The 14,159-nt window shown below is 41.4% G+C and overlaps 1 protein-coding gene and 1 long non-coding RNA gene across 3 annotated transcripts in view; both read left to right on the top strand.

The window, feature by feature from the left end:
• LOC127494965 (NXPE family member 3-like) overlaps positions 1-13,934 on the top strand; it is a 41,599-nt gene extending 27,665 nt beyond the window's left edge. Inside the window, exons 4-6 of the mRNA XM_051861247.1 lie at positions 3,914-3,984; positions 13,030-13,419; positions 13,515-13,934. Coding sequence (XP_051717207.1) covers positions 3,914-3,984; positions 13,030-13,419; positions 13,515-13,934 — 881 coding nt within the window. The remainder of the gene's footprint in view (positions 1-3,913; positions 3,985-13,029; positions 13,420-13,514) is intronic.
• LOC127494966 (uncharacterized) lies at positions 4,677-5,823 on the top strand. Of its 2 annotated transcripts, none has more exons than XR_007925021.1 (2): positions 4,677-5,291; positions 5,399-5,823. It is a non-coding gene; the product is annotated as an uncharacterized LOC127494966 (long non-coding RNA). The 2 variants fall into 2 exon arrangements; XR_007925020.1 differs by having other exon boundaries at positions 5,376-5,823.
• Positions 13,935-14,159: the final 225 nt, after the last annotated feature.

Genomic DNA, 14,159 nt, shown 5'->3' with positions numbered 1-14,159 from the left:
TACGCATGATGTAAGTCACAGCGCAGGCCCCTGGCCAGATGATGTCCACCATGGTGGTCCAGAAACACCCCTGGCTAACCTTGCAGAGGTGTGAGATGTCGTCAAAGTGCGCTTTCTCGATGCTCTCATCTCACAAGCTGACCTAAAACCCAGCCCGCTCAGTCTGCAGCCAAGCCAGGTGGTTAAGCAAGAAGCGGTCCTGAACGGGCGACCTGGAGCAGAGGTAAACAGTTCTTCAGGAGACGATGCCCGCATCACTCCCTCCCCCAGAGGAGGGCCGGGTGGAGAATCTTTGGTTCCATTCTGTTCCGCCGCTGGCTCTCTGGAGTCCAGCAGTACCTACGAATTAGAACTGTTTTCTAATCCTCCAGGTCCTAAGAGGGCGCGGCTGGCGGTGTGCGACGCTACGCCTCACCATCCTCAGCCCCCTCTCACCTCGCCACCAGGTCCCAGTGTGTATGGCCGCTCACCTCAGCTGGTTGGGTCTTCGGGTCAACTGGGATAAGAGCAAACTTGCCCCCGGGCAGAGAATCTCTTATCTCGGTATGGAACTGGACTCGGTCGCCCGGACAGCGTGCCTCACCGAGGAGCACGTCCAGTCAGTGTTGAACTGCCTGAGTTCGCTCAAGCGCAGGAAAGCGGTCCCACTGAAACTATTTCAGAGGCTCCTGGGGCATATGGCGTCCACAGCCGCAGTCACACAGTGAGCCGTTTCCCCCAGTGAGCCTTCTCGCACAGCTCCTGTGCAAAGTCAGGGAGGATGAGGAGCAGGTCTTGCTAGTGGCTCCGTATTGACCCACTCAGACCTGGTTTCTAGAACTGATGCTCCTTGTGACAGCACCTCCTTGGCCCATTCCTCTGAGGAAGGACCTTCTGACTAAGAGACGGGGCACCCTCTGGCACCCGCGTCCGGACCTCTGGAAACTCCATGTCTGGTCCCTGGATGGGACACGGAGGTTCTAAGTGACCCCCCCCCAGTCGGCTGTACACACTATCACTTCCACTAGAGCTCCTTCTACGAGGAACCTCTATGCGTTGAAGTGGAACCTGTTCATCAAATGGTGTTCCTCTCACCGAGAGGACCCCCGATCATGTTCCAGGCAGTCCCAGCCTTGGCTTTGCTCTGTCTCGTCCGCGCTCTACGCCTGTACGTGGATAGAACGCGAAGCTTTAGGACCTCAGATCAGCTCTTTCTCTGTTACGGAGGCCAGCAGAAGGGAAAGGCTGTCTCCAAACAGAGGATGGCCCACTGGATACTGGATGCTATAGCCTTGGTTTATCAGTCCCAAGGCATGCCTTGCCCGCTCGGGTTAAGAGCTCACTCCACTAGGGGAGTTGCCTCTTCCTGGGTGCTGGCTCACGGCACCTTGCTGACAGATATTTGTAGAGCTGCGAGCTGGTTGACACCCAACACGTTCGCTAGATTCTATAGCCTTCGTGTGGAACCGGTATCTTCCTGTGTACTCGCTTCCAGTAGCCTGGTAACGCAAAGAACCCGTTCTAGTGTCGGCTTGCTATGCCACTCCCACCCCCTGGGCTGGATATGTGCATCCATTTGCTCCTGTCGAGTTCCTCTGCCTCCCCTTGCGGCTCGGACATTGCGGAGTGTCTGATGCCAGGCCAAACGTCCGTCTCTGACGTTGATGTTTGGCTGGGTGCCATATGTTGTGACCCCTCCACGTGAGTGGTCCCATATGTGTATTGACTACGGTCAAACTCCCTACAGTGAGCACGTGTCTTTCCCTTAGCAGAGTCAGCTCTGCTGTCACCCTGTCAGATGAGTTTCCCCCTATCTCTAGGCTGGAGCCATCCCAGGGACTCCATATGCGTACTGCCCACGGCCAGTCCATATGTGTATTTCCATGTAATACCTCCCCTGCAGGGTAGGTTGTGGTCCTCCGCAGCGTCCCCTATGGGTTCGTTTCCCTAGTGTTGTCTAAGTCTTACTGAGTGGGTCTTGCGGAACAGCAGTAGACTCTCTCGGTGTAAACTTGCCCCTTTCTCCGCCCCAAGGTGCGCCGGGTGGCTGGAGCTTACGCTGGGCGCTGGAAGGGGTCAGTAACTGTGGCGTTTTATTTGGGATCCCATTTCGTCGGTCACTACTGACGTACGTCGAACGTGACCGACTGAAAGGGAACGTTTCGGTTACGTATATAACCCTCGTTCGCTGAAGGAAGGAACAAAGACGTACGTCCCGTCGCCACAGTTCCTGTGCCTTCTCTGTAGTGCAGACTCATGCTTGTCTCCTCAGCGAAAACAAAGTGCGTGTGCATCTGCATCCGTACTAATACCCGCGCTGCGGGATGGAGCAGGTGCTACTAATCACGCACGCCAATATCCATTAGCTTATTTAGTTTACACTCGAAGGTGATAGGGCTCTCTAGCGATATCCCAATTCGTCAGTCACTACTGACGTACATCTCTGTTCCCTCCTTCAGGGAACGAGGGTTACATATGTAACCAAGATGTTTTTCACCTACAGGTGACTTCCCAGGCTCTGTACTTTTTAAAGATAACACTTGGCAGATTATTGCTGAAGTGAAAAAAAAAAAGTTTTAAAAAGTGAACTCGCAAAAAGCTATACAATTTTACATGTTGTTATGAAAAATGCACAAAAATATAATTTTCAATTTGAAAAAAAATTGAGGGAAAAATCAATTTTCGAATCATGTCCATAATTTGTGTGCGTGAAACAATTCTAAAAAAAATCAAAAATGACTGAAGCACCAGAGGGTTAAGCATCAAATTACTTGTGATCAGGGCTTGACATTAACTTTTTCGTTCACCAGCCACTGTGGCTAGTGGTTTTCCAAAGTTACTAGCCACTCAGCATTTTCACTGGTCACAATTTTGCTGATTTGGAAATTACATTTTATATGATTAAAGTTGACTTTGGCATGCTAAAATTACTTGATTTTGAGTCATTTTACTTGATTTAGCTAGATTTAAAAAGCTTTCAATCTTTCAGATGCAGATTGACCACCCTTATCAAAACTACATGGTATATCAGCTGGTATGTAGGTGGGCAATAAGACCATAATATGAGAAATTTTATAATTTTTTATTTTTTTTTATAAAGTTATTTTTTTAGGTTATACAAAAAGAACAAAAAATAGCAAATTACCAATACAATAGTAAACTAAATAAACTTTTTTTTTTTTTTTCAGATACAGTTTATTTAACATGTATACATTTATTTAACTGTTTGATTAACATTAATGACAGACAGGTAGGCTTATTTAATTGGGCTGCTGAATGCATCAGGACGTAATATACTGACACATTCAGTTTTTACCCACCTGTTTACGTCCACTTAAGCCTTAACCGACTGTATTCACGCAAGATACTCCAAACGATGGACATTTTGACATCTCTGTGTGCGTGTATTTGACTATTCGGGCACAAGGAGAACTGATCGGGCGCGCGACAGAAAGCGCACGCGAGAGAACGCTTCTGTTGTGTGTCATTCATCGCGATTCCGCCTATCCCGCCTTCACTAACTGCACGTTAATCGATAACGAATAGTGATCGGATTGTAATTTTGTGCTACAATAAGCTTGGCTACCTTTGATTAGGCTGTAGGCTGAAATTATATTTAACCCGCCAAAGTGGCTAGTGGGAGTGGCTGTCTTACCCGCCACAGCTGAAATCCACCCGCATTTGGCGGGTTGGCGGGTGTTAATGTCAAGCCCTGCTTGTGATTGTTGTGTTACCTTGGTACAGTACAAAACATATAATTACTTTCACTTTACAGCGTTAATTTGAAGTATACTATACAGCAGTATTTCTGCTGTATAATTAAATAGACTATTTTATTTAACAAATGTGTAGCTATATAATTATTGCACTAGTGTAAAATACCTTAACTAATTTGTTCATAACCAAACTATATTTTGTAATGTTGCTTTTATAGTTCACAGGGAAAGATCTCGTTTACGGAAGTTTTTTATTGGGCTGTATCTCCTGGCAATCGTGGCTTTTCTGGTAAGTTCAAGAAACAATGTTTTGCTAACACTTTACAATAAGGTTTCATTTTTTAAAGGGTTAGTTCACACAAAAATTAAAATAATGCCATTTATTACTGACCCCCATGTCGCTCTACACCCGTAAGACCTTCGTTCATCTTCAGAACACAAATTAAAATATTGTTGATGAAATCCGTTGGCTCAGTGAGGCCTCTATTCACAGCAATGTTACTGCACCTCTCAAGATCCATAAAGGTACTAAAAACATATTTGAAACAGTTCATGTAAGTTCAGTGGTTCTATCTTAATATTATAAAGCGATATTTTTTTTTTTTTTTTTGGCGCACAAAAAATATTCTTAACGAATTTTCAACAATATCTATATGGGCCAATTTCAAAACACTGCTTCATGAAGCTTCTGAGCTTTATGAATCTTTTGTTTCGAATTAGTGATTCGGATCTCCTATCAAACGGCTAAACTGCTGAAATCACGTGACTTTGGCGCTCCGATTCACTGATTCAATTCGTAAAGCTCTAAAGCAGTGTTTTGAAATCGGCCCATACAGATATTGTTGAAAAGTTGTTATTTTTGGGGGTTTTTTGGCGCAAAAAAAGTATTCTTGTCGCTTTATAATATTAAGATAGAACCACTGAAGTCACATGAACTGTTTCAAACATGTTTTTAGCACCTTCATGGATCTTGAGAGGTGCAGTAACATTGCTGTGAATAGAGGCCTCACTGAGCCATCGGATTTCATCAACAATATCTTAATGTGTGTTCCGAAGATGAACTAAGGTCTTACGGGTGTAGAGCGACATGAGGGTGAGTAATTAATGACATTATTTTCATTTTTGGGTGAACTAACCCTTCAAAATTAGTTAACAAAATGAGTTATATAACAATGAACAATGAAAACTTCTAAACTGTATTTTTAACATTAGTTAATGCACTAAACTAACATGAATATGAACATTTACATTAATTAACATTAACAAAGGTTTGTTCATTGTTAGTTTGTCGCATCTAGTTTTGTTTTTTTTTGTTCATGTTTCATGTCTTGATGCTATGTTTATGTGTGTTTATGTGTATGCCATGTGCTCCCTTTTGTCATGTGATTCCCTTGTCCTCATGTGATCTGCCATGTGCTCCCCTGTTCATGTGTTTTGTGTTTCTGTTGGTTCATTGGTTAATTGTTCACAGGTGTTCCTTGTTTGTTCATTAGTTCCTGTGTACTTAAGCCCTCATGTTTTCCATGCGTCCTTGTCAAGATTTGTCTATGTACCATTGTTGGCGAGTCATGTTCACGCCACACGTTTTGGATTTAGGTAAATAAATGCACTTGGGTTCTTAAAGACTTGCCTTCAGTGGATTTGTTACATAATACTTGACCTCTACAATGAACCCAGCAGTTCGCCTCCTGTGTCTTTGCCAGGGGAATCGGACCACAGAAAACTATGTGGAGGAATTTTTGTGGACTCTGCTGCCAGTTGGAATTCAATGATACTGCCCTGAAGGAAAATTTTCACCATGGACTCAATGAACCCATTCGTTCCATGTTGCCGGGGGGAAAATTCATTTTTCCCTGGCCCAGTACATCGACTATGCCCTTCTTTTGAGTGGATCATCATTTACTGTGGGAATTGTGGATGAGGAGCCCTGCAATCCCACAGTACCCACCACATCAGAGTGTCTCCCAATCGAGTGAAGGGATTTGTGGAAACTGTGGTTCCTAATTATTGTGATCCAACATTTGCCTTTGTTTATGAAAGTATCACTCCACAATACAATAGCAAAATATATAAGTATAGTATTTTTATGTTACATTAATCAGTAATGTAAATAAACATGTGCAAACAATATACTTGCTTTTGTGAATTTATTTTGATGTTAATTACATTTACGAGCTGTTTCTTAATACTGCGTGGTTTATATGCATGTTGATGCTGATTAGGCTGACATTTTTGACACCCCCACGAAATGATAGAAAACGTATCTCAAACCCGTTGCACACCGTTTCCAGGAAACATGTCGTTCAACCCGGAAACTGTAGCAAAACGTTGCGCACCGGTTTGAGCTTGAACGTGCCCCCTGTGTACTTAAGCCCTCATGTTTTCCAGGCATCCTTGTCAAGTATTGTCCATGTACCATTGTTGGTGAGTAATGTTCATGCCATGTTTGCCATGCCAAGCTATGTCTTTGTACTTTTTGTTCATGTTTTGGATTAAGGTAAAATAAACTGCACTTGGGTTCTTAAAGACTGAAACGTCTGTATAACAGCAGTGACTGAATGATTTTGAGATCCGTCTTTTCACACTGAGGACAACTGAGGGACTCAAACACGACTAATAAAAAAGGTTCAAATATTCACTGATGCTCCAGAAGGAAACACGATGCATTGAGAGTCGGGGGGTGAAAACTTTTGTCCAAATTCTTCTTATTTTGTTTAAATATACATTTTTTTTCATTTAGTACTGCCCTTCGGAAGCAACAGAAGATACTTTCATGTTTCCCGGGAGACAAATTAAATACAATTTTATCTTCAAATTCCAAATGTTTTCACCCCCCGTCTATTAATGCATCATGTTTCCTTCTGGAGCATCAGTGAATGTTTGAACCTTTTTTAATAGTTGTGTTTGAGTCCCTCAGTTTTCCTCAGTGTGAAAAGAGGGATCTCAAAATCATTCAGTCACTGCTAGAAAGGGTTCAAATATGCAAAAGATGGTGGAACATTGAAGAATCTGCAGGACCTGGAGAATTTTTCTGAAGAACAGAGCTCAGTTTAACTGCTCAGGACAAACAAGGGACTCATGAAGAACCATCACACAACAAAAAAACAGTCATAGATCATCCAGGTAACCACACACAGTATTACGAATCAGTGGTTCACATACTTATGAATGGGGTTATTTTAATAAATTCAGCAATTTTTTTTGTCTTGTGGATTATATGTAAACATCTTTTATGTAAAATATCTTACTCAGGAGAGTACTAAATAAAAAAATGACATGCATTTTGTATGATCTCCTTTATTTTGTTAACATTATTCACATTTTCACAGATTCTGCAAGTGGTTCACATACTTTTTCTTGCAACTGTATGTAAATGTTCATGTGCAATTTATACCTAGGAAGCTCAGTATTTACGATAATTCCAATAGCATGTGAAGGCAGCATTAATTAATGATTTTGCGTGCACAAAATCTAGAAAAAAGATTTTCTGCTAAAGGTAAGGGTTATTCACAATTATTTCTGGGCAAATATGTGACGCTGTTGTCGATTTGAAATTTGTGGAACGGTTTTCTCTTTTAGATGGTTGCTTAGTTTCTTGTAAAGTTCAGTGTGTGTTTTGCTGAATTCAGCTGTTAATATGGTTGCTTGCAACAGTCTTTCTTGGGCTTGCTTATTTGGTATGTTTTTTTTTAAACATATGGTTTTGCATATAGTCCACATGCCTTTTATGATGGAAATAAAGATATTAGTATGACATGTTCATGTTGCACTAGCATAGCCTAAAAGTTGTATTGGGGGGTTACTTCAAATGTGGTCACCCTAAGGCAATACACTGTGTTAATCCGGGCCTGTTACCTTTTCCTTTGCCCCCGTCCGCGTCTGGCAGATGATTAGAGATTTTAATTGCGGGTTGAATTTGAAATGGCTGCGTCGAAGGCTGTTCCTATATAGGGTCCCATCCTTTGTAGGCTTTTTAAACTGTCCTCAACGTACAGCAGCATTAAATACATTACATAGAGGATCTATCGCTGTGGCGGTATCTTCATCTTCATCTCGTCTTTGGTAATATACAGAATTAATATGCGTCTTTGCGATTGCTTGCACCATCACGTTTACGTCCCTGTATCATAACGCAATAACGCCCCTAAAATTATATTAAAAAGTGACGCAAAAGAACATTCCATGGATTAAAAATTATTTAAAGCTGCTGTCCGTAACTTTTTTTTTGGTTAAAAATTATCCAAAATCAATTTGAGCAAGTACATAACCAGCCAGTGTTCAAAACTATCTCCTCATCTTAGCTCAATTCACAAGGTAAGCTTGTAATAATGTTTTATAATAAGAGGGACCTGGTAGATTTCCGCGGGAAATTCGAGCATGCAGCAGTTCGTCTTTGCGTCATTACGTCACGTCTGTAAACAGAAAGGAGTCCAGGCTAGTCAGCTTAATCATGTGAGGATGCTGCTGGTAGCGGATCATTTATAGCCTGTTCTCACAGCAGCTGAAATAATTAAACGTCAATCTGACACTGACAATCACCAGTGACAACTGGAGATTTACCCGTAGTCAAAAGCAAAAGGCTTCAGACAGCAGAGTGGTTACAGAAATCGAAATCTACAGGTAACGCTAATACACACTAAATACACAGTCACGCAATGCTGATGTTGTTAACATTAACAATTTGAGAACAAAGTATAACAGTAATAATAATTAGTAGCGCAGTAATAATAATCCAGGCTAAGTGATCGTTAGATTTAATCATCTTTGGCAGCACGATTTATTATAGGCCTAATGCATTTTCCCTCAGTTGGTCAGAACAAAAGTGGCAAAAATGTTACTTACTTGTTCAGATGACATTTTCCGGTGAAAATTCTTATATTGGTTATACTTTCAAGACGTAGAATCTGTGATTCTGAAGTACAGTATCCACACCGGTGCGGTGACTGACAGCAAACATTAGATTCATCCGCGTACAATTCCGCATATGACTGCAATTGCAGGTTTCAAACAGAGATGGCGACAAAGAGGCAAAATGCTGGACTGCAGCTTTAAACACCTAAATAAAATTTCTCACAAAAATACATGTGATATTTATATCTTTTGACTCAGGACACATAGGACTGCTTGTCATTTTCATTTGTATAAAAAAGCTCCTATGTCGATTTCCTGAACCTGTTTTGCACGTCTTGTCGATCTCCAAGAAAACTCCTAGTCAGACGTCCAAATATTGAACTGCATATCTACGTCCAAGAGGGTCCCTATTCAGACGTTCAGATATTGAACCTGTTTTGCACGTCCACAGATGTCCAAAAGGGGTCCTAGTCAGACGTTCAAATATTGAACCTGTATTGCACATCCAGCAGATGTACAAAAGTGGGTCTGAACTTACGGACGTTATAAAGACATGATCTGAACGTCTCCCTGACGTTGCGTGTTTGCTGGGAAGTACCCTTAGCCACTTGATGCATCATAGAAATGCTCCTAAAAACACAAATAGCAAAAACAAAACAAAAAAATACATTTAAGCGGGCATATCCAAACATTAACCAAAAGTTAAACTGATAAATACATTTTGCATAAATATTTAATTTGAAAGAATTACCCATTCTAAGAATATTGGTCCTCCAAATAAGGAAATAAAGTGACAGGCAGTGGCCCTCTATGGCTCACGACATACAATGTTTTGTTTTGGCTTGCTCTGTTTGTGCCATTTCTAAGACTTCCAATCGACCCCCTGCTGGACTCCTTCAGCCGCTGTCAGTTCCTTTGAGACCCTGGTCCCACATTTCGCTAGATTTTCGTCACAGGTCTCCCTGTTTTGTCATTTGTTGGGGGCGACTGTTCGTTTTTTTCACGGTTTCATCCCCAGAGTAATGGTCAGACAGAGAGAGCCAGCCAAGACTTAGAACGTATGTTGCGATGTTTGGTCTCTCAGATTCCGTCCTCTTGGAGCCAGCAGCTCTCATGGGTTGATTACGCACATAATTTATCACTGGCCTGTCTCCGTTTCAGTGTAGTTTAGGGTACCAGCCACCTATTTTTCCCAGTTTGGAATCCGAAGTCACGGTTCACTCTGCCCACGCATTTGTCCAGAGGTGTCGACGCACCTGGAGCAGGGCCAGACAGACCCTCCTCGAGGTGGGGGCGCGCACCAAGGCCAATGCTGATCGCCACCGGTCGAGGCCTCCGTCTGTCGTCGGTCAAAAAGTGTGGCTTTCATCTAAGAACATTCCTCTCCGTACCGTTTGTAATAAACTTGCTTCTAAATTCATTGGCCCGTTTACTGTCACCAAGATCATTAGTCCGGTGGCGGTCCGCCTTAAACTTCCTCCGGCGTACAGGAGAATTCATTTTGTTTTTCATGTTTCCAAATTAATACCAGTTTTTCATGTTACCATTAATTCGCAAACCCCGCGACTCGTAGATGGGGAACCAGTTTATTTGGTGAATCGTATTCTGGACTCTAGGCGGAGGGGATGCGTATTCCAGTACTTGGTAGACTGGGAGGGTTACGGTCCAGACGAGAGAAGTTGGGTGACTGCAAGAGACATATTGGATCACTCACTTATCGATGATTGTAATCGTCGGGTAAGTTCCTCGCTCTTAGGGGAGGGGGTACTGTCACAGTTCATGGGTCTGTATGTTCATTCTGTGTGTGTGTATCCGCTCGTTGTATTGTCAGCATTGCCTAGTTACAGAGCATCTGACGAGCCAATTAAAGCGGTCACAGGTGTAGCTTATCTGCACTTTGCCGTTTCTGTGGAGTGTTGTCAGATCATTGTTGCTCATGTCCTGTCTTGTTCTCTGTCAGTCTTCCTAGTTCCTGAGTCTTTTACGGCTGGTAGCTGTTGTCTCTTACCCGGATTGTTCGGACTGGTGGATATATTTCCCTGCCTGAGCTGGAGACTCTGCACCGCCGGATTATGCTGCACCTGTTACAGTTCTTCTGCTGTTGTCACTCGTTGCAGTAGTTTAAACAAAGACTTTTCACTCACAATTGGATCTTGTATTTCTGTTTTATGACATGCTCAGCGTAAATGAGTACACCCCCTTTGAAAAGTAACATTTTAAACAGTATTTCAATGAACACAAAAACAATTTCCAAAATGTTGACAAGACTAAGTTTAATATAACATCTGTTTAATTTATAACATGAAAGTAAAGTCAATAATATAACTTAGAGAACAAAATTTTCAGTTTTACTTGGATTAGGGTGATGCAAAAATGAGTACACCCCACTGGAAGTCTCTGAAGCAAAGCTAAATTTTAGACTACAAATGTCTAATTTATCAAGAATTCAAGCACAGGTGAGTCTAATTATTCATTACACAGGTGTCCAGCAGACAGCTGACTATAAAAGGGTGTTAAAACCCCTTCCCATTTCATGCTGTCAGCAATGGCACCACATGGAAGAGAAATGTCACAAGACCTGAGAAGGAAAATCATTTCTTTATACCAGAAAGGTGAAGGCTACAAGAAGATCAGCAAAGCTTTACTTATCAGTCAGAATACTGTAGCAAAAGTGTACAAAAATTTAAAAAAGGAACTGCAGCCATCTCAGAGACGTCCAGGTCGTCCACGGAAGTTAACCCCTCGACAGGAGCGTCTTCTGATGAGAAGGGTTGAAGAAAATTGACATGCAAGTTCACTGCAGTTATCTAAAGAAGTAGAAAGCCAAACTGGGGTGACACAATACGGCGTACACTGCAGAGGAATGGCATGCATGGGGGCCATCCACGAAAGAAGCCTCTCCTAAAGCCCAGGCACAAAAAAGCCCGCCTAGAGTTTGCCAGGGCCCATGCTGACAAAGATGAAGACTACTGGGACTCTATACTCTGGAGTGATGAGACCAAGATAAATGTTTTTGGAACTGATGGCTTCAAAATTGTACGGCGTCGCAAAGGTGAGGAATACAAAGAAAAATGCATGGTGCCTACAGTGAAACATGGTGGTGACAGTGTCCTCATGTGGGGCTGCATGAGTGCTGCTGGTGTCAGGGAGCTGCATTTCACTGATGGCATCATGAATTCACAGATGTACTGCTCTATACTGAAAGAGAAGATGCTAGCATCACTCCGTGCCCTTGGTCGTCGTGCACTTTTCCAACATGACAATGATCCCAAACACATTTCTGAAGAAGAACAGGGTGAAAGTGATTCAGTGGCTCCGGATCTGAACCCAATCGAACACCTATGGGGAATTCTGAAGAGACAAGTTGAGCATCACTCTCCATCCAGCATCCAGTCTCTAAAAGAGCTCATTCTCGAAGAATGGAAAAAGACAGATGTTGCAAAATGTCACTAACTTGTTCATTCCATGCCTAGAAGACTTGGTGCTGTCATTAAAAATCATGGAGGCCATACAAAGTACTAGATGTAATAGTTTTTGATTGTTGGGTGTACTAATTTTTGCATCCCCCTAATTTGAGTAAAACTGAAAAATGTGTAATCTAAGTATATTATTAATATTATTAACCTTACTTTCATATTATAAGTTAAACAGATGTTATATTAAATTCAGTCTTGTCAACATTTTGGAAGTTGTTTTTGTGTTCACTGAGATATTGTTTAAAATGTTATTTTTCAAAGGGGGTGTGCTCATTTTCGCTGAGCACTGTATTTCAATAATTTCAGCAAAATTTAAAATTCTGCCATTATGACATACTATGACATTATATAATACATCATGTAAATGAGTTTAAGCACTTAGTTTCGGTGTTTTCTATGTTAAAAGCAAACTGTGTATGTGAAATATAGATGAAATATTTGATGTAGCAGTGATATTGCTGTGAATTTCATGTTTTTCAATATTTGTTTTTGTAATGTTGCTGTTTTCTAAATTTACTTAATTTTAAGTAAATGTGTTTTAAAATCATAATGTGATTTGTTTTATTCAGTGTTACTATCAGCAAACACTAACATGTACATTAGTGTTAGTATTTTGAAGTATTAACTGTCCATACTTTGCACTTTAAAAAAGAATCTGTTGAGGCTCTTGTTGGTGAATAGAATATATTTTTTGGAATATATTTTTTTTCTTTGTATCTGTCAAAATAGTACAAAATTATCCTACAATATATGTGACATCAAATAAGGGTTAGCACAAAAGTAATCTAAATGTAATCTGACTACTTTGGATTACGTTACCAAAAATGTGTAATCTAAGAGATTATATTACTGATTACAAATTTTGTCAAATTTAAGTGTCTGGTTCCCTTCTCAAGAAAACCAGGGTTACATACATAACCCTAGATGTTTTTAGTTTAGTAGTCTACAAGCATGATTTGTACAAAGACAAAACATTTGATTAATAACAATCTTTTCTGTGTTTGTAGGTTTTATGGTATTTTACAGATAATGATTGGAAGAAACACCCTCCACCCAGCTTTTTGTCTGTGCACTTTGGAGGACTCTATACAAACTCCACTTCTCCTTCAGTACTCAGTTCAGAAGAGGCAAGCTTATTTTACTCTGAGTTAGGAATCAATTTAAACTACTCCAGGTTACAGCAGGCTGTTTACTGGGCTGGGCCTGACAGAGAAATCGCAAATATGTCCATGACTACTAGTCCAGGCCACACCAAATTCATCATTCAGGACCTGAAAGAGAGCTATCAAATTGGTGAGGAGCTTTATGTTATGGTGCACGCAAAGGATTTTGGCAACAAATCCAAGCGTTATGGAGGGGACTTTTTTCAAGCCAAGCTATTCTGGTATAAAACTAAGGTCAGTTATTGTACACATTAGATTAACTAAAACTGCCTGTTATATTATCTCCCTGGGTCAGAGAGAGTTGTACTGAGAATGTTCCTCTGTCACAGGCCAGTGTTTTTGGGGAGGTGGTGGACCTGCTCAATGGCTCCTACTCTGTACGTTTCCTCCTGCCGTGGGTCGGCGAGGCACAGGTGGCTGTGCGTCTAATTCACTCCAGTGAAGCTGTGCAGGTCCTGAAGCATCACAGAGATACTGACTCTGACAGAGTCTTCTTTATTGGATATTATGAGGGACCAGGACCAAATAAGACCAGGCTGAATGAAACTGTGAAGTGTAATGTAAAGTGGGACAAGAATGGACTAGAGCACATGGGAACAGGAGACTGCTGCTGTGAATACAACGATCCCGGCACCGGAGAATCTTGGCGCTGTCAGAGACCCAAATCGCTGCCATGCAGTGCCCTTGTGTACCACTCTATGGGTGGTTATAGAAACCATCTGACTAAAACGGAGAAGATGTTTATGTGAGATTTAAGAACTCTTGACTGTTTATTTGAACTATATGATGCATTGCTGGAAGGCAGTATGACAAACATGTTCTCTTTGGCAGGAAGAAAACTAACAAATATATCAGTGGAGATAAAAGGATCATCAAAATTTTGAATTCCGATGGAAATGAAACTATTGGTATGTTGGTCAATAGTTTAACTCAGCAAACTAATGTGGTACAAGGATGCATAAGATGCTACACAG

Source organism: Ctenopharyngodon idella, chromosome 15 (assembly GCF_019924925.1).
Source record: "Ctenopharyngodon idella isolate HZGC_01 chromosome 15, HZGC01, whole genome shotgun sequence".
Classification (NCBI taxonomy): Eukaryota; Metazoa; Chordata; class Actinopteri; order Cypriniformes; family Xenocyprididae; genus Ctenopharyngodon; species Ctenopharyngodon idella.
Note: the sequence above shows the minus strand (reverse complement) of the source record. Positions and strands in the feature narration are given on the sequence as shown.